This window comes from Girardinichthys multiradiatus, chromosome 9, assembly GCF_021462225.1.
Source record: "Girardinichthys multiradiatus isolate DD_20200921_A chromosome 9, DD_fGirMul_XY1, whole genome shotgun sequence".
NCBI lineage: Eukaryota > Metazoa > Chordata > Actinopteri > Cyprinodontiformes > Goodeidae > Girardinichthys > Girardinichthys multiradiatus.
Genome location: NC_061802.1, coordinates 12,995,630 through 13,017,132, shown reverse-complemented (window position 1 = coordinate 13,017,132; position 21,503 = coordinate 12,995,630). Strand labels below are relative to the sequence as shown.

The 21,503-nt window shown below is 38.3% G+C and overlaps 1 protein-coding gene across 1 annotated transcript; it reads left to right on the top strand.

Annotated features, from left to right (window-relative positions):
* Positions 1-3,472: 3,472 nt before the first annotated feature.
* On the top strand, positions 3,473-17,891 carry slc35e1 (solute carrier family 35 member E1). The gene is made up of 6 exons (XM_047375221.1): positions 3,473-3,891; positions 7,174-7,244; positions 11,896-12,033; positions 12,237-12,362; positions 12,455-12,700; positions 14,153-17,891. Exons 1-6 carry the CDS (start codon positions 3,564-3,566, stop codon positions 14,378-14,380), a joined length of 1,137 nt encoding a protein of 378 aa, XP_047231177.1. The 5' UTR covers positions 3,473-3,563; the 3' UTR covers positions 14,381-17,891.
* The last annotated feature ends 3,612 nt before the right edge of the window (positions 17,892-21,503 follow it).

Genomic DNA, 21,503 nt, shown 5'->3' with positions numbered 1-21,503 from the left:
TTTGGGTGCTAACCCGGATTGTATCCAAAAAACATAAAACCACGGCTGCCCGAATCACGGCAGAATTAAATGTGCACCTCAACTCTCCTGTTTCCACCAGAACTGTCCGTCAGGAGCTCCACAGGGTCAATATACACGGCCGGGCTGCTATAGCCAAACCTTTGGTCACTCATGCCAATGCCAAACGTCGGTTTCAATGGTGCAAGGAGCGCAAATCTTGGGCTGTGGACAATGTGAAACATGTATTGTTCTCTGATGAGTCCACCTTTACTGTTTTCCCCACATCCGAGAGAGTTACGGTGTGGAGAAGCCCCAAAGAAGCGTACCACCCAGACTGTTGCATGCCCAGAGTGAAGCTTGGGGGTGGATCAGTGATGGTTTGGGCTGCCATATTATGGCATTCCCTTGGCCCAATACTTGTGCTAGATGGGCGCGTCACTGCCAAGGACTACCGAACCATTCTTGAGGACCATGTGCATCCAATGGTTCAAACATTGTATCCTGAAGGCGGTGCCGTGTATCAGGATGATAATGCACCAATACACACAGCAAGACTGGTGAAACATTGGTTTGATGAACATGAAAGTGAAGTTGAACATCTCCCATGGCCTGCACAGTCACCAGATCTAAATATTATTGAGCCACTTTGGGGTGTTTTGGAGGAGCGAGTCAGGAAATGTTTTCCTCCACCAGTATCACATAGTGACCTGGCCACTATCCTGCAAGAGGAATGGCTTAAAATCCCTCTGACCACTGTGCAGGACTTGTATATGTCATTCCCAAGACGAATTGACGCAAAAGGAGTCCCTACACCATACAAATCAATTATTGGTGGTCTCAAACCAGATGTTTCAGTTTCATTGTCCAACCCCTGTACATGTAAATTTTTCCTCCCTGAGTGACATTAAATCAGATGAAAACTTAAATAAAGAAGTATACATACACTAAGCAAATTACTGTTTAAAGTGTAACTTTCATCTCTTAAAACAATTACATGCAGATATAAACAGCATGGGGCTGTCTAGCCATCATGTTGTTCAAAAGATGTGAAGATCCTGGAGAAGCTGGTGAGAGTGTCATCTCTCAGAGTGAGTTCTGCACCGATATGGGCTGAAAGGAAACCTCCACCATTCCAAAGGGAACATAAAAAAAGCCAGTTTGGAAAAGCAGTCAGGAATTAATTTTTTAGGACATGTCATGTGGTCTGATGTCAAACGGAACTGTTGTGCCATAATAACCATTGTTACATTTGGATGAAAAAGGGGGAAGCTTTCAAGGCTGAGAACACTAACAGCTGTGAAGTACAGAGGTAACAGAATCATGCTGCGGACGTTTTTTTGCTCCAGGAGGAAATGTTGAAGACACATCTGAAGACAACAGCCAGAAAGTTGAAGGTGGGACACAAATGGGGCTTCAAAATGAAAAATGATCCTAAACATACCACAAAATTAGTTACATAATTACCTAAGGACAAAAAAGGTCAATGTTTTGGAGTGGCCATCACATAGCCATCATTTCAGTCCCAAAGAAAAGTTGTGGGCACACCTAAAAAAGTCTAAAAGCAAGATGACCTACAAACCTGACTCCAATACAGCAATCCTGTGACGAGAAATCGTATAAATTTGTTACCATTATGGGAAGCCTGTTTACGGATACCCAAACATTTCACCCCAAGCCATACCGTTTAAAGGCATATCTACCTAATACTACGGAATTGCATGTAAACATCTGACTCTGAAGAAAGGTGAAAAAGAATTCTAAAAAATTATCATAATTATGGCATTTAGAAAATACAAATATATTTGGCAATCCTAACTGGTCTGAAAAAAGGAAAAATGTGTGATTTAATGTTGGACAGTGAGGTAAAAGGTTATGTGTCTATATACTGTGTATGTAAACATCTGGTTTCAGCAGCAGCTTGCCACTTTAGTGCATCCTGAAGGTTTGAAACGCCATCTTAACCAACCCTCAACTTCTTTGCACATTTTGTCAAACATATCTGCACATCTAGTCTTGAACATTTAGTTTGGTAACGACGAATGGATGCTACTTGCTAAGAACCATCAAGTGTTCTTCCTGGGAAAAGGTGTCAGAACATCTGCTAGTCCCACCTTGTATGCATACCAAACACTGACTTGTAGTAGCGAAAGTTGAAACGTCAGTCCCAAAGCATGTTAGTGTTTCTTGTTTGTTGTTCCAATGATTTGAAAGAGTCAGATTTAGCACCAGTTCAGAGTGAGAATCTTTAATCTGACACTGATGCTTCTGCCATAGTTATCTCTTTTTTTTTAACAAATCATTGGATTACTTGTTCCTGTGTTGCTAATTGATTCCGTGATGCAAAAGTAATATTCCACACTCAGCCCATTCTTCTTAACAAAGACCAAGATTCAAATTGACTCTCTCTGATATATGTTGAGTTTTATTTAAACTGTGGATTTTCCTGTTTGTGTTTCTAAATAAAAAGAAGTATGACATAAAATGGAAGAGAAGGTTTTGTTTTTCCTATGTACTGTCATGACAACTTGACAAACAAGGTGACATGCTGGTTAATGCACCTAAATGCATCCTTCACATATTAATAGCCTTATTAAAACCAGTTTTTTTTAGGCAGGGTGTTGGTAAAACATACTTATATTAACCTTTTTTTGTTCAATTTAACAGAACAGAACTTTTAGTGGCAATGTAAATTTGTGTAAATTAAAAAAAACTTTATTTTTTCTCTTTAAATATTGGGATGGATTTCTTATTGTTTTTTTTTTTTTTACAGGTTTTACTGCTTTTATAAACATTAACAAAGTAAAGCTCTCTGAGTTTTTCAGATAATTAGATTACAGGAAGTTAAAAACAAAAATGTTTAATGCTAAAAGATCCAGCCTACTAAAAAATAAGTTAACGTACTGTACAGTACATTCAATTGGTACTTTTTCTGTGCTCCTTTTGCATCAGTTACTGTGTTAGTGCAGCATGGCATCGAGGTCATTTGCATGAGGCTCTGCTGAGGTGTTAAAGTTGCCCAGATGGCTTTAACAGCGACTAAAGACAAATAATGTGACAGTGGTATCCCATGCCTTGGATATGTCTTCAAGGAGTGATTCCACCCACAGTCAGTGCCTTATGACCCCCAGTCCACAAACTCTAGATGGTACATTGCTCCACAATCCACTCTAGTCTCCAGTAACCTCTGTTGCTTGTAGTCATTTTTCCTATGCTTGACAACATGTGAGCAGCCATTTTCTTTAGCAATTACATTTTGTGACTGGTCCTATTTCTGGAGGGTGTCAATGACTGTCCACTGGACAACTGTCAAGTCTGATTGTGAACTATTAGCTGTAAACTATAATGATCCAGAATTAGCTGAAATAAACGCTTGAAATACTTCATTGTGTGTAATGAATCCATATTGTGTTGAGATGCACCTGTTCTAAAGAACATGTTTTATTTTGAAATCTGTGACCGGAAGCAGAGCTCTTCATTCATTATCATTGGTCTGAAGCAGCTCGCTGTGCCCTCCCCGGAACAACGACGCACGCCGGCGGTGACTCGTCGCTCAGCGCAGAAAGATGGCTGCGGTGGAGCGGACCCCGGTCAGGGAAGGGATCCGGATAGTTGTTCTGTGTGTGTTTTGGTACACGGTGAGCTCAGGAGGCAACGTTATCAACAAGATAATCCTCAATGGATTCCCGTATCCGGTAACGGTTTCTTTGTTCCACATAATATCCGTTGTCGTCTTCCTCCCGCCGCTACTGCGGGCGTGGGGAGTCCCCAAAACGGAGCTGCCGAGCAGGTACTATCGGTGGTACATCCTGCCTCTGGCTTTCGGGAAATACTTCGCGTCCGTGTCGGCTCATTTCAGCATATGGAAGGTGCCCGTTTCGTATGCCCATACAGGTGAGTAAAAAATGATTTTTTTTAATTGTTAAATTCGGCCACCTGGAACAAGTCATCCAAGGTAACTTGATGATGTGTCTGTACCGTCAGCTGATATTAGCTTTGCGGCTAGCTGCTGGCCAACTGCCGACACGACCATTAATAGAGTCTGGCAAACCGCAGCGTCGTTTAGGTCTCAAACAGACACGTTTTTATTTCAGTAATTATCCCGAAATGAAGTATTTGAGTGTAATCTTGTATTATTTTACAGACATTTTTTGGAACTGCCAGCTGTTAGCTTGCTAGCCACCTGAATTAAAGATGATATACGTCATTGGGGGGGGGAGGGTCCGTTACTGAATCCGGTTTGTAGTGGGCTTCTCCAGTTTTAAACTCAGGACAACCGAGTGCATCTATTGAATGTCAAAGAAAAAATTGTTGTCATTTTATTCCAAATCTCATACATGTAGATGTATTACACATGGAGTAAAATATATCAATTGTTTATTTCTACACATTTTTATAACCGTCGTTTATAGTTAATGAAGACCCAAAACTTACTCTGAGAAAATTACATTACAATGATAAATTTATTTTTAATACAAACATGTCTGTCAATACTTTATAGTAAACACCAAAGAATCTTTTCAGTGTTCAATCAAACAATCTGGTTTTGGGACCTTTAGTGTCCTAAATAAAATGCAAAACTTTCTTTCATCTAAAAAGGAGATTTTGGACTTCTGATGTTGCTTCTGGTTTTCTGGTTGAGGACTGGTTTAACACAGGGAATGGCATGGTTGTTGCCCATGTTGTGGATACACTTATCCCTCTTGTTTGTCCACATTTTTCTATTTCACTTTTTCCCTCCACTCAACTTTTCATTTATATGGTGGGTACAGCACTCTGTGGACATCAAATCTTAACAATGACATTTCACAACTCACCCTGCTTGTGGACAGTTTTGATGACTGTCAAATTCATTTAAAAATCCTTATTACAATTACTTGTTAATTTTATTTACCTTTTTTCTCTTCTTTAATCACCAGTTTTAAATAATCTGTTTATTATACCCTGTTGTCATGATATAGCCATCGTAGCTGATATGGCATTGAGCCTGACCTATTGTCTGCTGGACAACTGTCATGTCAGCAGTCTTCCTTATGATCAACATGGCCAAACATAACATTTATTTATTAAATATCTTGGGCTCTTCTGTAATATTGGGATTTTCTGAGAAACTGAACCTTGAGTTTCCGTTAGCTGCAAGTCATAATCATAAAGATTGACAGAAATAAATGCAGAAATATATCTGTTTATAAAGCATATATTATGATTATATATTATTATATTTTTGATGATATTCTAATTCATATCTGTAAATAAGATAGGGAAACGAGGTTATAGAGTCCGTCTGACTGATATACAGATACTCTAATGGATGGAGTGGCAATTGGAATATAAAAACCTACCATTTATTGCACACCAGGTTCTCCTTTGCCATATGGATATTTCCTACACTGATACTGTGACAAATGCGTGATAAGTTGGAAAGCTTTTTTCCTGGCTGTGAAGCCCCCTAATACTATTATTTAACATTAAACACACTTCAATTTAAGTCAAATAACTTTTCAAAGAATCAGTTTTAAGTGGCATCTTTAGCCTACAAAACCACATTGTTTCCACTGCTATAAGGACATCTATAAAAAAAAAAGTAGTAATAATGACATAGTTTTGCATGTACGTTGATGCCTCAAAGTAGTGCTCTTCCACCAGCAAACCTTCAGCTGCTATTCATCATCTGTAGACAGTCTCATTTATGGGGTAAGAACGCTGTCAAAAACAATGTGTATGTAAAGACGGAAATGTGTGCATATTAGTCAATAATTGTGCATAAGTAAAATCCAAAAGAGGTATATTTTCTCTATAAGAATACAAAATAAAATGTTACAGCTTCAAGAAATTACAAACACAAAGTTTAAGTTTACAGTTGTGGTTTATTCTTCATGAATACAATATGCTATAACCGTTTGGGAATACGATTTCTTTTCTTTGAGAATACGAATTTACATCAGCGACTTGGCGTCACGTGATCTCAGGCTCTTTTGGATTTTACTTATGCACAATTATTGACTAATATGCACACATTTCCTTCTTTACATACACATTGTTTTTGACAGCATTCTTACCCCATACTCATTTTTTAATTCTTCCGTGATTTATAAGTGGTTCCAGGTCCATTTGTTCCTATGTTGTGCTGCCATGCATTGCCATTTTGTCTTCACATATTTCTATTTTGGATGCGTAAATATTTTGTACTTACATAAGTAACCGTGGGTCCGTCATAACATTTTTCTTTGAGTATGTTGACTTTTATGGAGATGATCATTAGAATGCTTAGATTTCATGTTTTATTTTTATTTAAGTGCGTATTGTTTTCTGAAGATTTCAAATTACCTCCTCTTTCTATAAGAGATTCAACGATCAGGTTTTTCTTTGCTAATAACCACTTTATTGGATTTTTTTGGTCTTGTTGATCATTGTGATTTTGACTGATTCCACTTTTTTCCCTGAAAAACTAAAGAACACAGGAGAAAAATTTCTGCAGATTTTTAAATTGAATTAATAGTTTAAAATTTGACAACATAAGATGTTACAAGATTATCCCTATTTATGCATTAAAGCATATATCCTTGATGTTTATCTTTATTCTGTTCATAAATTGTGCTTTAAAGCCCATGGTATTGGTTGATTAATGAGTAGGAAACATGTCTGATTCTTGATTCTCGCTGAAGGAGAGTCCGGTTTTGATTTCTGGCTGATTAGTGCATCTCCAATTTCCATTGACTATTGTTCTGATCCTTGTTTTGGTTAGTCGACTCTCAGGATATCTGAGAGCTTTATGACTCCAAATCAGTGCTAAGGGGTCACATGGTCCCCCTTACAGATCATAAATTAGCTCCCATCTACTTGTTGTCTGCATTTGAGTTCCTTTACATTTAAAGTCCTAATTCCTGCTGTAATGATCACCCAGCGCTGTGAATCTGGTTCTTTAGCATTGTTTGGCACACGCCTGATTCGTTTATTAATCTGTCAGTCAGCGTGGAAATGATGCTCCACTGTTGAAGCGTGTAAGTACCTGAATGATGACCTGTAATATCTGACAAAGGTGTGCTCCCGGCTCTGACCTACCGTCAACATTTTATAGCTCACACTTAAGTGGTTCATTCTCTACTTGAAACACTCAAAGTTCCTGTTGTTTTAAAACTGACATGTTCCAATTTTTCTCAATTGTCTCTTTTACAGTGAAAGCCACAATGCCAATATGGGTGGTGCTGTTATCAAGAATTATAATGAAGGAGAAGCAAACTGTAAAGGTGAGTAGGTTTGGGATGTAAAACACAGCACAAGTCCTGCTCTGTTTCAGGCTGCTTCTCAGCAGTGGTGATGTGGCACAGTAAGCCTACTGTGCCTCTGCTGCATCTCATATTACTGCTGCCTGCGGAGGTTTCTGTCGCTGCAGTTCTGTGGGAGGTCAGGGGTCAGTGAGCAAGACTTTTTATTCACATCAGCTCCTGTATTCAACTGACTGGCATTTAGGAAGGGTTGAGTCTCTATGGGATTAATGAACAAAAGTGAAGTCTTTTGAAGAATTTGTACCAGATAAACCAGTAGTTCAACTTTAACAACAGACGTCAGGATATCATCATCATCGATGGTTCATAATATTAGAACTGCTGTTGACGAGGGACGAAGAGAATGCCCGTATTAAATTGGCGTGATCTTTAAAAAACACTGCATTTAAATCTGGTGGGGTTTTGTAGAGCATATCGTTGCCTGTTCTAAGAAGCATTTTTTTAAACTGTTGTAGCAGGATCCACAATGTTAGTTAAAACAACACAATATACATGAGACTTGGCAACCTGCCTCCAGGTGCTCCTTTAGAAAGGACTGTAGTCTGAGAATTTAAAGCAGCAACTATCAGTGGAGCTGAAGGCAGAGTTGAGGAAGGCTAAGGACAGTTATAAGAACAGGATAGAGAGGGAGCTCCAGCAGAATAACAACAGAGGTGTGTGTGGGGGGTGTTCATCACTGGCATGAACAGTCCAGCAGAACCCCCACCCACCTTCACATACCTACCTGACCCTGATGTGGATCTCCCCTCTGCCTCCCTGTCCCCCCAAACACTCCACCCTACATTTCTGCCACGCCTCTCCCCTCCACCCTAGTCATCACAACCAGCCAGGTGAGACAACAGCTCATCCTCCATCCATCCATCTATCTATCCAACTTTATTTTTTAGGTGAGACTTTGTTTATTTCAGTAAAGGCTAACGAACAGATTACAACATATATAATTTATAAATAAAATAACCATAAAGACTTTAATTTTTGTATCTTTTTATTATATTAATTGGTTTTTTTTAGGCTTTCAGTTTCAAACTCTGCGCATATTCACATGTATCATAAAAAACAATCCAAAAGATTTCCTCACTTGCTGTGGCCAAATAGTTGCTCCTCTGGGGCACAGTGTAATTGAACAAAAATTATTTAACATATTTGAATTCTTATGCACATTTCTGTCTGTGGTTTATCTCTAGCAGTCATTGGGCAAGATGTTGTATAGACCCTAGACAGGTTTCCAGTTCATCACAGAGGCACACGGGACAAACAACCTTGCACCCACACACCCTTACGTGTTATTTAGAGTTATTTTTACACTCTGGGAGGAAGCTGGAGTACCCTGAGTACATCTGCGAATGCACAGGGAGAACATGCAAACTCATCATAGAATGGCCCCAGTCAGGATTTTAAAGCAATAGCTTCTTGCTGGAAGCAGCAGTGCCAACAACTGCACCACGTTGCAGCCGCCCATGCTTCTGTGTCTGGCATCAATGTGTTATGTTTACTTTGCAGTGCTGAGACAGGATGTGCTCACTGGGGGAGGGGTTACCCTGCTTTATAATTCTCCACATGCGCGAGAATCTAAGAAATCCCTCTCAGCAATATGCCGTCAGGCGCAACAGCATAAAGATTTTAACTTTTCACTTGTAGTGAAAGTTTACAGAAATAATCTTTGAATTTGTTAATTGCATGAAATAAAACACAAATCTCTGCCTTCATTAAAGTAGAATTATATTTTTTTCTTTGGTCTGGTCGGCACAGACACAGCTAAAGAATTTCCTTTGTCTGCATGAAGACTGAAAGCAACTTGTTCATTTCAACGCCGTTCAGTCAGCATATTATTTAGTGACTTAAAGTGCCTTTCTGCAATAATCAGTTCAGTTAGATCAATAAATGGCAGAATTTTATTCCCTTTTTAGTGTTCAGTGTTTTATGTTTAGTTACTTAGATTTGTGCTTTCTCAGTTTTCTTTTCTTTTCTCAGTGAGTTTAATACACAGATGCTTGTCATAAAAAAATGAACCTCGTTTCTCATAACCCTTTCTTAGAAGCATGCAAATGTATCTCCTGTTGGTAAAGATATCTTCCCTTGTAAAAAAAAAAAAAATTAATGGTGCTTTTTATTTCCTAATTACAGTTGGTGTTGCTTCCAAACCACAAAAACAACTAAACAACTAAATGAATTCATCTTAGTTTTAAGATTTAGCCAGTGGCCTTTTTCTTTTTCCATTGACATTTTTTTTAAATTTTATTTTTAATCTTTTTAAATAGTGTGTTTTTATTTCTTTTTTTTTTTTTTCTTTTTTTTTGGCAGCATTTATTTGTTCCGTGTGTTGTAGTTGTGGCTCAGCACTTGGCGTGTTATTACGCTGTAATAAAGTATAAGGCTCATGCTGCAGGGCAGCAAACAATCAGAAGGAATTTATCAGCCAGCGTTCAGTCTTTCACTCAAACCAACAATAGAAATCTGCTCATAAAACCTGTTTAGAGAACTGAAACAAGAACTCACCTGCTACAAGCCCATTCAGCAGAGTGTGTTTTTACAGAGGCTGGAACCTGTTGTAAATACTTATGATGCTGTGTCGGCTACTGTGTAAAAGGAGTTAAAGTTGGGCAACTCGGCTCTAAAAGCAATGAACTGATGTTACAAAGGCAAAGAAACACAGAGACAGGTTTGCAAAATGTGATATAGGCTGTGGTTAGATTATAAAATTAACCAAATTATGTTTTTGTTATACATGTAGGTCTTAAAATATCTTAATCTGAAATATAACCTGCTGAAACTCATACGCTGTTTAAGTTGTTGGTTAGTGAGATGCTAAAACGGATTATTTTAATTTTATTTACATGTAAGAAATCCAAACTTTCACCTGCATTTGATATTCCTGAAATAAGGATACTGTACATTTTTGCTCGTCACTGCTGACATTTAGTTTGTTCACTGGCTGCTGCTGCTGTAGGGTCTTCTGTGTGTCTGCAGTCCCTCGTGTGACGATTTAGCAGAAAATAATACTGTAAGGATTATGACTATTGATTAATTCATATCTATCAAAAATTATAATTAAAAATCATAATTCAGACAAATAAATTAACCAAAAATCATTGCTTGCGAGTAGAAATCAGATATGTCCTCTGATGTCGTTATTATGGGCTCAGAGCACTTAATAATTAAAATTAGTTAATTATCGTTAATAACTGATAATTATTAACCAAAACCATGCTAAATGTCACTGCTTAACCAACCGCTTCACCGACCACGAAGCTCAGACTGCAGCTGCTTAGAATTAAAACATTTTTAAAAGTCCAACTTCTAACTCAAAAACATGAACACGCACGATTCTGCAGCGCTTGCACAGCAAATCAAAACACAGCTCAGTATAAAACACTTCAATCAGTATTGCATGCAACAAGTTGATACCTTGGATTAACTACTGGTGTTTCTAAATCACCTTAAGTATGCCTCATCCTGCCCAGACTTCTAAATGCGCCTATAATTAATATAAAAAAGAACGAAATTACTTTAAGGTTGATTTCTTCTCTTTACTGGTTTGAGGATGGGTCGGGTCTGAAGAAAAACGAGGGGGAACCAGAGTAACATGTGTCCGTGATCAACTCAAAAACGGTAACTTCTCATCCGCCCAAAACGGGAAATATGAGGAACCGTTGTGGTCGACTAAAAAACGAGGAGGAAACTCATCTCCTTGGAAACAAACCTCTGTGGGTTTTCACCTGCGTTGGGTGTCGGCGGGGTCTTCAATCGGTTATGAATCTTCTGGCCTTCTAGTATCAGACAGATTTCCAGCTTTCAAGCTCTTCCAGGAATGGCTGCGTGGAGAAAAAAAGTAACTCGCCTGCGAGTTTCTGTCGCTCCAGATATGCGCCTCAGTTGCGTCGTCCCGTGAGACACCCTAGAAATGGCGGTTTAAAAGTTTGTTTCTTCAGCTTTTATAGCTCTGATGACCACAGCTTCGATGTCCATCACCGCAACGAAGGCTGAGCTGCAGGTTGAACTACGCATCGCAGTCGTCTATCCCACCAGAATGGATGACCCCAACAATACCGATGGCTAATTTCAACTAACTTAATCAATAGATTTTAATACATGAACAGTTGATGTTCAAGATTGTTGCTTAAATTTATGATTTTGACATTAGGTTTTTACAGATATGCATAAGATGATGAAACAAACACTGGTATAAAACTACTGTTGGAATAAACTAGTAGACACTTGTTGCCTTATTCAAACACACTGAGTCACAGTGCAGGCTGTAAATAAGTGAACCCTTGAACCCCTTATGAATCCTGTTCTCTATTAAATATTTTTTTTGCTGTTAATGAAGATTCTCAACAGGATTTGACAAGAAACTTGTGACTTCACCTGATTAACAGTTTTTGTTATATTTTTTTCCGTGTAACATTTTAAAGAATTTAACAGTCCAGTTCTGAAAAATCTAGCAATTTACCGGAACCAGTGGGTTTTTTTAAGCGTGAATTAGTGGAGTAATTGGGAAATCTGTCTTGGTCAACACTGAACATAATCCACGTGTGATGTGAAATGAAACACAGGTTAAGCAAGAAGTGGTCTTTTTTATTTTATTTTGTCCTGTCTCTGTCTTGTTTCGTAGGTGTATGTGTCGCTCATCCCGATCATTGGTGGGGTTCTGCTGGCCACCATGACCGAGCTTTCCTTTGATGTTTCAGGATTAATCAGCGCTCTCGCCGCCACGCTCTGCTTCTCCCTTCAGAACATCTTCTCCAAGAAAGTAAGTCATCTTCATGTTGTTGGCATGCACCTCATGATCTCATGCTCCTTACTTTGCACACCATCAAACTGAATTAACACTTAGGATTAACTCAAACAGTAAGACCTTTTTGCTGATTACTTTTATAACTTTGCTTCAAATATGTAAAATAAGTATCACAATCATTATTTTAAAGTGTTGATTTTTTTTCCTCCTCTGTTAAGATGTTGCGCGACACAGCGGTGCATCACCTGAGGCTTCTGAATGTCCTGGGCTTTAATGCCATGTTCTTCATGCTGCCCACCTGGGTTCTAGTGGATTTCTCTGTGTTTCTTGTGAATGGGGATCTGGTGAGTAACAATATTAGTGTTGCACCACCTGTTCGTAAAATTATGGTAAAACTGTTTTGAATGAGAATCTAACGCCACTGCATCCCTTTCAGTCGGATATTTCGGGACGGTCGGGTACCATTTTCCTCCTTCTCATCAGTGGCTTCTGCAATTTTGCCCAGAATGTCATTGCTTTTAGTATTCTGAACCTCGTCAGCCCTCTCAGCTACGCAGTCGCCAACGCCACCAAGAGGATCATGGTCATTAGTATATCTTTGCTAATGTTGCGCAACCCGGTCAGCCTCACCAATGTCCTGGGTATGATGACAGCTATTCTTGGGGTCTTCCTCTACAACAAGGTGAGTCACTCCAACTGTTTAATCTTACAGGTACATCTTTATAAATTAGAACCTCATCAATATTCTTGCGCTACCCCATTCGCAACCCCAGGATATAATATTTCAAGTGTCACGCGTTCCTGTTTGGCCTGTTTAATAGACTCTTAACTTCCCTAAATGTCCGCACCAGGTTTATTTCTTTAGTTGCTGAGATGCTAAAGGTCATGGATTGTGGTGTGGACATTATGCTATGATTAAGAAAAGTTCAGGATTTAGAAGCAGAGATGAAACCCCTGCTAGGGGACATAATTTAGGAGTAATTATAAAAAATGGGATTTACCGTATTTTCCGCACTATAAGGCGCACTTAAAAACCTTTAATTCTTTCAACAAATGACAGTTCGCCTTGTAATCCGGAGCGCCTTATATATGGATCAATTGGTTAATTGGTTGATCCATACTGGTTGTACACGGCGCTCTGTCAAAATGTTTCAGTACGACTGGTAAACTACAAAGCTGCACCGCTTGCAGCATTACGGCTACCGTAGTCAGGGGTGTCGCCGAAGTAATAGCGGTAAACACCTGTACTGTGCTTACTCCTAGTCCAACACCACTTGTGTGTGTATAACGTTTGAATGTACTGTTGCAGGAATTGCCTGAACTATATGTGATTAGAAGCTCAGTGTGTGGGGTGGGTAGAGACGGCGACCGGAGCAGCGGTGTATGAGTCTGTAAGCCCTGTGTTTTTACGTGCTGCAAAGTCATTAAAAAGAACTCCGAATCTCGTCAACAACTCAGTGTTTTGATGCTGTTTCTTCATGCTCAACTCAGCAACGTATGAGTGAGGAAGTTAACCCCGAGGAAACTAGTAACTTCGGCCCTGGAGAAAACGTCTCCCCTGTGTCATCAGACTACGGTCAGGGGACAGAAACAGGAAAGGTTAACAGTACTAACGTTTGATTTAGTGCATCAAACTGTTTCTTTTACGTGTTTACTGAATCAGGGAAAAGTTCCCTTTCACGTTTTAACTAACGTTTGATTTCAACTTCAACTTCATAGACTCCAATGCATTCCTGACGTGCGGTTGGCTCTATTCAATAGATTTCTATGTAGAGGAGACCTTACCATGAGAGTGAATGGAGTTATCAGAACGCTGGTTTGTAGTGTATTAATAAAGTTTGACTGACTGACTTATCTGACTGTTTTGTTGACATTCTCTTTAGCACAGCTCCATCTAGTGGCTGCATAACGCAACACCAGTCAAACGTTTGACTGCAGTAGCTTCTATTCTATGCGCCTTATAATCCGGTGCGCCTTATAGTGCGGAAAATAGGGTACTCTTAATACTTCGCAGAATCGGCTTTCCTCCAACTTCAAATATGGTATTTATTTTCATGGTTTACCCATGTCATTTAGCTTCAGTCTACCATCGACGGCTTTATTTAAAGTTTACTATCTTCTCCTTCATCATCAGGCTAAGTATGATGCCAACAAGCAGAAGAAGAAGCTGCCAACCAGCACGCAGGACCTCCTGTCTTTTGACAACCCGGCGCTGGAGAAGATCCGGGCAAACGGAGCGGGGCCATACTCCTATGGCTCCGAACAGCAGCAGAACTGGAACAACGTGCTGACTGATCATTTTCAGTACAGCCGACAGGCCTACACGGCAAACTACAGCAGCAACCACCAGTTTGTGGTTTAATGGAGAGTTTGATCCTCAATGCGGGTAGCTGCGCTCACACCAGCAGGTTTTTTCACATCCGCTCCAAACTGAGACTGAAGGCAAGTGTTCTTTGTTGCGGATAAAACAAAAATGAGACGAGCCGATTGTGACGTGACAGAGAAGTTCTCTCTCCAACGTCCCTCCATGTCCACGGCATGTTTTTTTTTCTTTTTTACAGTCTTGCTGCTCGTTTGTATTTATTATGATGCCAATAACTGTCGAAAAACAAAATCAGCCACTTCAGACATTTTGGGGAGATATTGGGCCACACTATCCACTCACAAAAATTTACCACAGTAGTTCAGTTTGAAAACGCGCCGATCAGGCCTTTCCTGGCGGATACGATCGCCTGCCAATAAGTTTGGTTTGGGGTTGTTGTTTATTGGTTTTGTTTTGAATTTAACTGGAAATGAAGAAATTTAGTAGATGACTCGATGATATTAATTAAAAGATGATGATGTCTCTAGCCTTTATTTGATTTTTATTAAACTAAAAAAACTATAAATCAATACATGCAGTTGGCTGATGAGTTTGCAGGCTGAAAACAGCTAGGGTTCTTAGTTTTGATGCATTCAATATAAATGTGGAATGAAATCCAATTTGAACTGCTGATCATGGGAAAAACTGGACGTCCCTGACCCCTGGCACATTGATCGTTGTCTTTAATCTGGGGCCATTCAGGATCCAGAGTTCGCCATGTTGCATTTGTGACAAACTAAGGCCATGTTTATTGGCTTTTTATGTTTAGGGTTGTGGACTTTTTTTTCCATCTTGAAGCATTTGTTTCATGAGGAGAAACAAACTGCCTTCAGTGAATAAATGATGAAAACTGAGGCAGATTACATTTAAAGTTGGCAATTATTCAAAATACTCGGCATAAGATTTGATTTTCATTAAGATTTAAGATAAACCGCATTACGTTATTAAAATGAGCCATGTACTATCCAGGACCATCCTGGTTGGTGATTGGAGCAGAGCAGACTGGGGCACACATATCTGAACATACATCCACATTTAAGGTGTAAAACGGACCCCTAAAATAAGGTCAAAATAGAAGCTTGGTGTCCTGAATTATAGTTTAAAAACAGATGTTTTAGTTTCTGATCATTTAGATCCTGTTTTTGTGGGGTACTTTATGTTCTGCACCTTGTATAAGTTCTTTATAAGCACACCATAAAGTTCAAAAACATTTTATAAATAATGAAGCATTTAGTGGAAAGCATATCTTTTGCACCTTTAACAAACTGAGTTTCTGGATGGCTGTGGGTACCAGATGTCGACTCCATTTGATATCTGAAAGCAAATATATTCCTCCAGCGTCAGAGGTTTTCCTTCATAAAAGTGCCTGATGAAGAAAAATACCTAAAATAAGGTGTTTTGTTTGTTTCATTGCTTCTGGGCAAAGGTTGATGCTTGTAAATATTCCCACAACCAGAATAGTTTGAGCTGCTTTTTAATATAAATCTTTGAGATCGCAGCGTTTTCACAGCTTTAAGTGAAGAGTGAGACCAAAGGTCAGTGACCTCTCACAGATCTGTCCTGTTCCCCTGTTGAGCAGATGTGTTAGAACATGTTGTCCAGATGTTTTCATGTAAAAAAAAAAAAAAAAAAAAAAGATTGTAGTGGAGGTTTTTAGAAAGGTGATGTGCTGTGCAAAACTTGGGGATTATTATTATTATTTTTTTGTTAAAAAGAAAAATGTTTTCGTGGTTATGGATAAAAAAAATCTTTAAAATAATGTTATTTTTCTTTTTTTTTTATTGGTTATTGGGATTTGGTAACCAGCAAAGATTTTACGACAGTTAGATTTTCTTTCTAGTGTCGAGCACTTCCTTTAACGCCTGAACTAAAGCTGCTCGGGTATTTTTATTTTTTTAACTGTAACCGGCATCGAGTTTACACATCTTGTAACTACTAAATGTGATTCTCACCTTGTTGGCTCCTGTCTCGAGAGTTGTTTATTGAGCTCTGTGCAGACATTACTGACGAGACGTGTCACCAGAACGACTTGGCCTGCAAAGCTCATTTATCCATAACTGTCTGCTGGACGACTGTAAAGTTTCTAATTCTCTGAAGATATTGAATTTTGGGATTTAGTAGAAAACCATAATCAACCAAATTAACTGAAATTACTGCGTATAATCAATCTATATAAGTTGCTCCTTTTGATATGAATTACTAAATTAAATATTTAAATTTATTGTGACGCACCTTTACTTACTGTAGACCTATGTAATCATACTCTGCCTGAGGTACTGTTTCATATTTGATCTGGCAGAATTTTCCTGTGTTGCTCGCGCTTCCTCAGATGTTTTTCGTTCAAGCTTCAGACTGATCTAGAAGGAGGCAGTTGAATTCAGAAAGGATTTGTGGGTAATGAAGTTCTTAAAAAGAGACTGTTTAGTAAAAGCAGATGATTGGCCAGTTATGCAGAAACACCAGAGGAAAAACAATAACCATAATAATGACTGGGACTGTTTTCTGTTGGTGTGAATGTTGCATATTTGAGGCAACGTTTTGTTGTTGTTATAGGCTTTTTTTTTTTTTTTTTATCCTAATTGTTTAAAATTAAAGAGTAGTCTTGCAGAGCATAACTAAGAGCGTCAAAATCATGTCTGAATCCATTTAGAATTTCATCAAATTAGCATTTTTAACATTGAATTAAAATTTGCTGCATTTAGTCACTGTATAACGTAACAGTGTTGTTCACCGCCACTGCTCCATCAAGCTGAATACCTCAGCTTTCCTCCTAATCCCACTCTGTTGATGATGATTTCATCTTTTCAGCATTAGTTGAGTCAGTTCTGCGATGGATTAAACTTTCTTAATCTAGATATGGGGATAATGTAGGTAATTATGTGATATGAGACACTGTGGACCATGAGGGGACTAGAAGGGCATTTCACAAGACAGTGTTGTATAGCGGTTTAGTAATATCATTTTGTCTCACTTTGACAGACTACACTGAACAAAACCTAAGATTGTTCATCAATCATGAAGCTGTAAATGTACAATTACATCCAGAATGTTTGGAGGGTGTTGAGCATTTGAAAGGAGAAATAGGTTTGATTTAAAACTTCTTCATTTTTTTCTTCTTTGTGTTTTTAACATTTTTCGTTGGTGCATCACAGAATGAAGGTCTTGATTGATTGCAGGTTGCTGAGATGTAAAAAGGCTGCATTGTTTTGTCCTCTTGTATTACAGCATACCTGGACTATGTAAAAGCATTTTTTGGCTCTCTGTAAAGCTTTTTCACTGGGCTGTAAACAATAAAGAGTGTAAAGGGGATGACTCTTTGTAAAAGTTGTATACTGATTATTTTTGTTGTCCTTAATGGTTCTCGAAATAGAATTTGTATGTAAACTATGTTTATAGATTTTTATTTATGGTGTCATGGTGCAAAATGTACAGAGGTGCTGCAACGCACAGTCTTGTCTGCTTATGTTTGGTAAATATTTTTAAATGTTGAGAATAAATCAGTTCTGAAATACTAAGGTTTCATGTCTTTTCTTAAATGGACCAGGAGATTAATTTGAGTCTTCATTTTATTGCAATCCCTTATTCTAAGAGAGCCCCAGGTGACAGTGGAGACAAACAAGTGCAACGTTTAAAATAATCCTCCTGCAGAACCAGGCTTGAGAATTATGCCAGAAACAAACCAGAAGCAAGACTAACTTTCTGCATGAAACAAAGCAAAGAGAGAAAAAGTTAATGACAGAAGCGTCCTGCAAATAACAGGGTATAAAACCTTGATACATTTATGGTTCTATTTGTATATTTACATTGACTGTATTGAAAATAAGCATGGAAGAAAGGATTTCAGACACCCTGAAGTGGACCAAGCCACTCCGTCACTCGAACCTCCTGCCGCTGTGGGTCAAATGTGCACTACAACAGCAGACCCAAAGAAAGCAGATTAAATTTAAAAATGGTTCATATTAAAGGATAATGCACTAATCATAAATTCGATTTGATCAATATCCAGCTTCTAAGCACACTACGAATGAAAACACTTCTATTCAAACAGACTTACTCTAAAGAACAGGGAATTCAACTTTTGACCTATTTCTAACCTTTGTGACAACTTATTTTACCGGCGCCATCGGCGGGGATTTCAGGGCATGTTACGATCTTTCCAGTGTGACAAAATGTTTTTAGGAGATAATGTTGATATACTTACACTATAAAAGCTGCTCCAAAACAATTAACAATGAAAATATTAATTCAACTAAATAAAATTTGCACTGGAAATTCAGTAAACAAACAAAATAAAGAAATTGCAAGTTTATATGGAAACAGTTTATATGAAAAGTACAAATGCTTGGAAGGATGCTCAGGATTAGCATAGTTTCATGTTGATTCTATAATGTTTATGGCTAAAAACAATAAAGGACATAAAGGGAAGCTGAAATAAGTGCTATTTCCTTCTACATCTTTTCAGTCATTTTGGGTTGATGCTTGATGATAGGGTTGTTTTCTCTTTTTTTAAAGAAATGTTTTTTAAACTGGGAAGCAGAATTTATTTTAGAGTCCATCTGGAGAACAAGTAAGATTTAAAAAAAAAAACCATTAAGAGGTAGTTTGAAAAAATGGTAAAGTGTTGATCGGGTGATTCTAAAAACGGTATGACTGTATTTTTTCACTCACGGGTTATTTTATATCGTACACCAGTTTAACTGCTTGTTAACACAAATGGCTAATCAACCAATCACATCACATAATTTCAGTGCATTTAGGTATCTAGATGATGAAGACGACTAGCTGGGTTCAACCAAGCATTAGAATGGAGAAAAAGGAAATTTAAGTGACTCATGGTTGTTGATACCAGACAGGTTATTCTGTGTAACTGCTGATCTACTTGGCTTTTTACACATAAACATTTCTCTGGTTGATAGTTAATGGTCCCAAGAATGAAGGGGTCAGAGGAGAATGGATGGTCTGGTTCAATACAACAGAAAAGTAACAGTAGTTAAATGAATCAATCATCACAGCCAAGGTGTGTGGAATACCACCTCCAAATGGTCAACACCTTGAAGTGGGTGGGCCACAGCAGCAAAACACCACTCCTCCCAGCTAAGAACTGCAATCTGAGGCCACATTTCACACAGATTCACCAAGATTGAACAATAACAGACTGAAAAATATTGCTGGGTTGATGAGTCTCAATCTCAGCTGCAACGTTTAGATGATAGGTTCAGAATTTGGCATAAACACCATGAAAGCATGGATCTATAGTGCCTGGTATCAACGGTTCCGCCCGGTGGAGTTGGTCTAAAGGTGTGGGATTTTTTTCCAGGCACACTTTGGGCTCCTTAGGATCAACTGAGCATCGTTTAAATTTCACAGCCTATAGTTGTTAAACTATGTCCAACCCTGTAAGACCACAGCGAACCCATCTCTTGATGGCAGGATAATGCAGTGTCACAAAGCTCAAATCATCACAAAACTGATTTTCTGAACATTCACTGTATTCCGGTGGCTAAACAAGAGATTTACATCACAAATGTGCAGCCATCCAGCTGCAGCTAATTTTCAAAGCTACCATGTCAATTTGAACCAAAATCTCTCAGGAATGCCTCCAACACCTTGTTGAGTCTTTGACACGAAGAATTCAGGAAAAGGGTTTTCCAACCCTCTAATGGCAAGGTGTATCTAATAAGGTCGTTGAGTATATGTTAGTTATGTCTTTTATAAGGGAGATATCAGGGAAAATGTTACCCCATGTTCTTAAAAAGAAGTCACATTTAAAAAGAGCAGTGGTCGTTCTCCTCTATCCCCGCTAGATGGCACCAATGAACTAAAAACACTGCTCACAGTTTGTCCTGCCAACAGAGCCAGACTTCAGTTAGTGCCACAGTCTGAAATATCTTTAAAATTAAAAAGACCAACATCATCTCCTATACTGACTTTCTTATTAACATTAATGTTTTAAACGACAAAAGATGCAGCGCTGGTCATAAATAATGTAAAATAACCTTCAGGTTGGATTAGTGTGCAGCTAGCAAGCATTTGTTTTTCACTTAAGACTTAGGAAGATCAGTAGCAGAGTTTGATCACAACTAGATAAAAAACAAAGTAACAATAATAACAAAGCAGCAAAAGGGCAAAATGATTATACCTAAACATAATTAACAAACTGATTTCGCTGACACAGCGAGGAGACACTCCAAACACACGTTTATGATAGTGGAGTGATGACATGACCCGACAAAATCAGGATATGAATGACAGAAATGTATTTCCTTATTATTTAGATTTATAGTGTTTTGCGTGATAAGCTCATTTAGTTCACACCCTGGACTGAAAATCAAATATTACGCAGCTCAATAGCAAATTTAATAAAAGCACAATTTAGGAATAGGTCCATTATTTGGATCTCAATAACGGATATCAGTACCAGCAAGCAGAAACAGAAGCATAATAGAGTCTATTATTGTGTTTATGACTTAATAAAGGAAGCCTTTTGTCAATATGCATAAATTTTACGCATATAAACTTGATCTGGCTGAGTTGTACAACTACCACTAAAAGGGAAAGATCATGCCTTCTGTGTTTTATTTTACCACCAAGGTTCATTTTAATAGCTGTGTCATCGTGCATGTCTCATCTCCCCAGCTGCTGGCACACCCTGCCAGACCTCATTTGAGCTGAAAATCATCAGTCATCTTTAATTATTTTGGTATCAAGTGTGAAATTGCAGTTGTCATCACCACAGAGGCCCATTTGATTTTTAATTTCATCTGTCACTGAGAGCGGGGCAATGAACACACATGTATCCTGGATCCTGTTTCATCCCATAGGTTGGTTTTGTGCTTAAGAATATCTCCAGCTCTTTTTTGAGTCGACAGCTAAAACGGGAAATACAACAGTCAGCTCTCACAGCACTAGATTCAATTCTCAATAATAAAATCGTTTGTTGGAGAAGTGGAAGATATAGTTTTGCTTACATCCTATTTTTTCCTTTTCTTCAATATATTCATAAAGGCTCTCACTGTCTTTCACATATGCTACTATCTGACACCAAAACCCTATTAAGAATATAGATTAAAGGCAAAGAATCATAATTTCTTATGAATTAAACCCATGTATTCAATCCACTTCA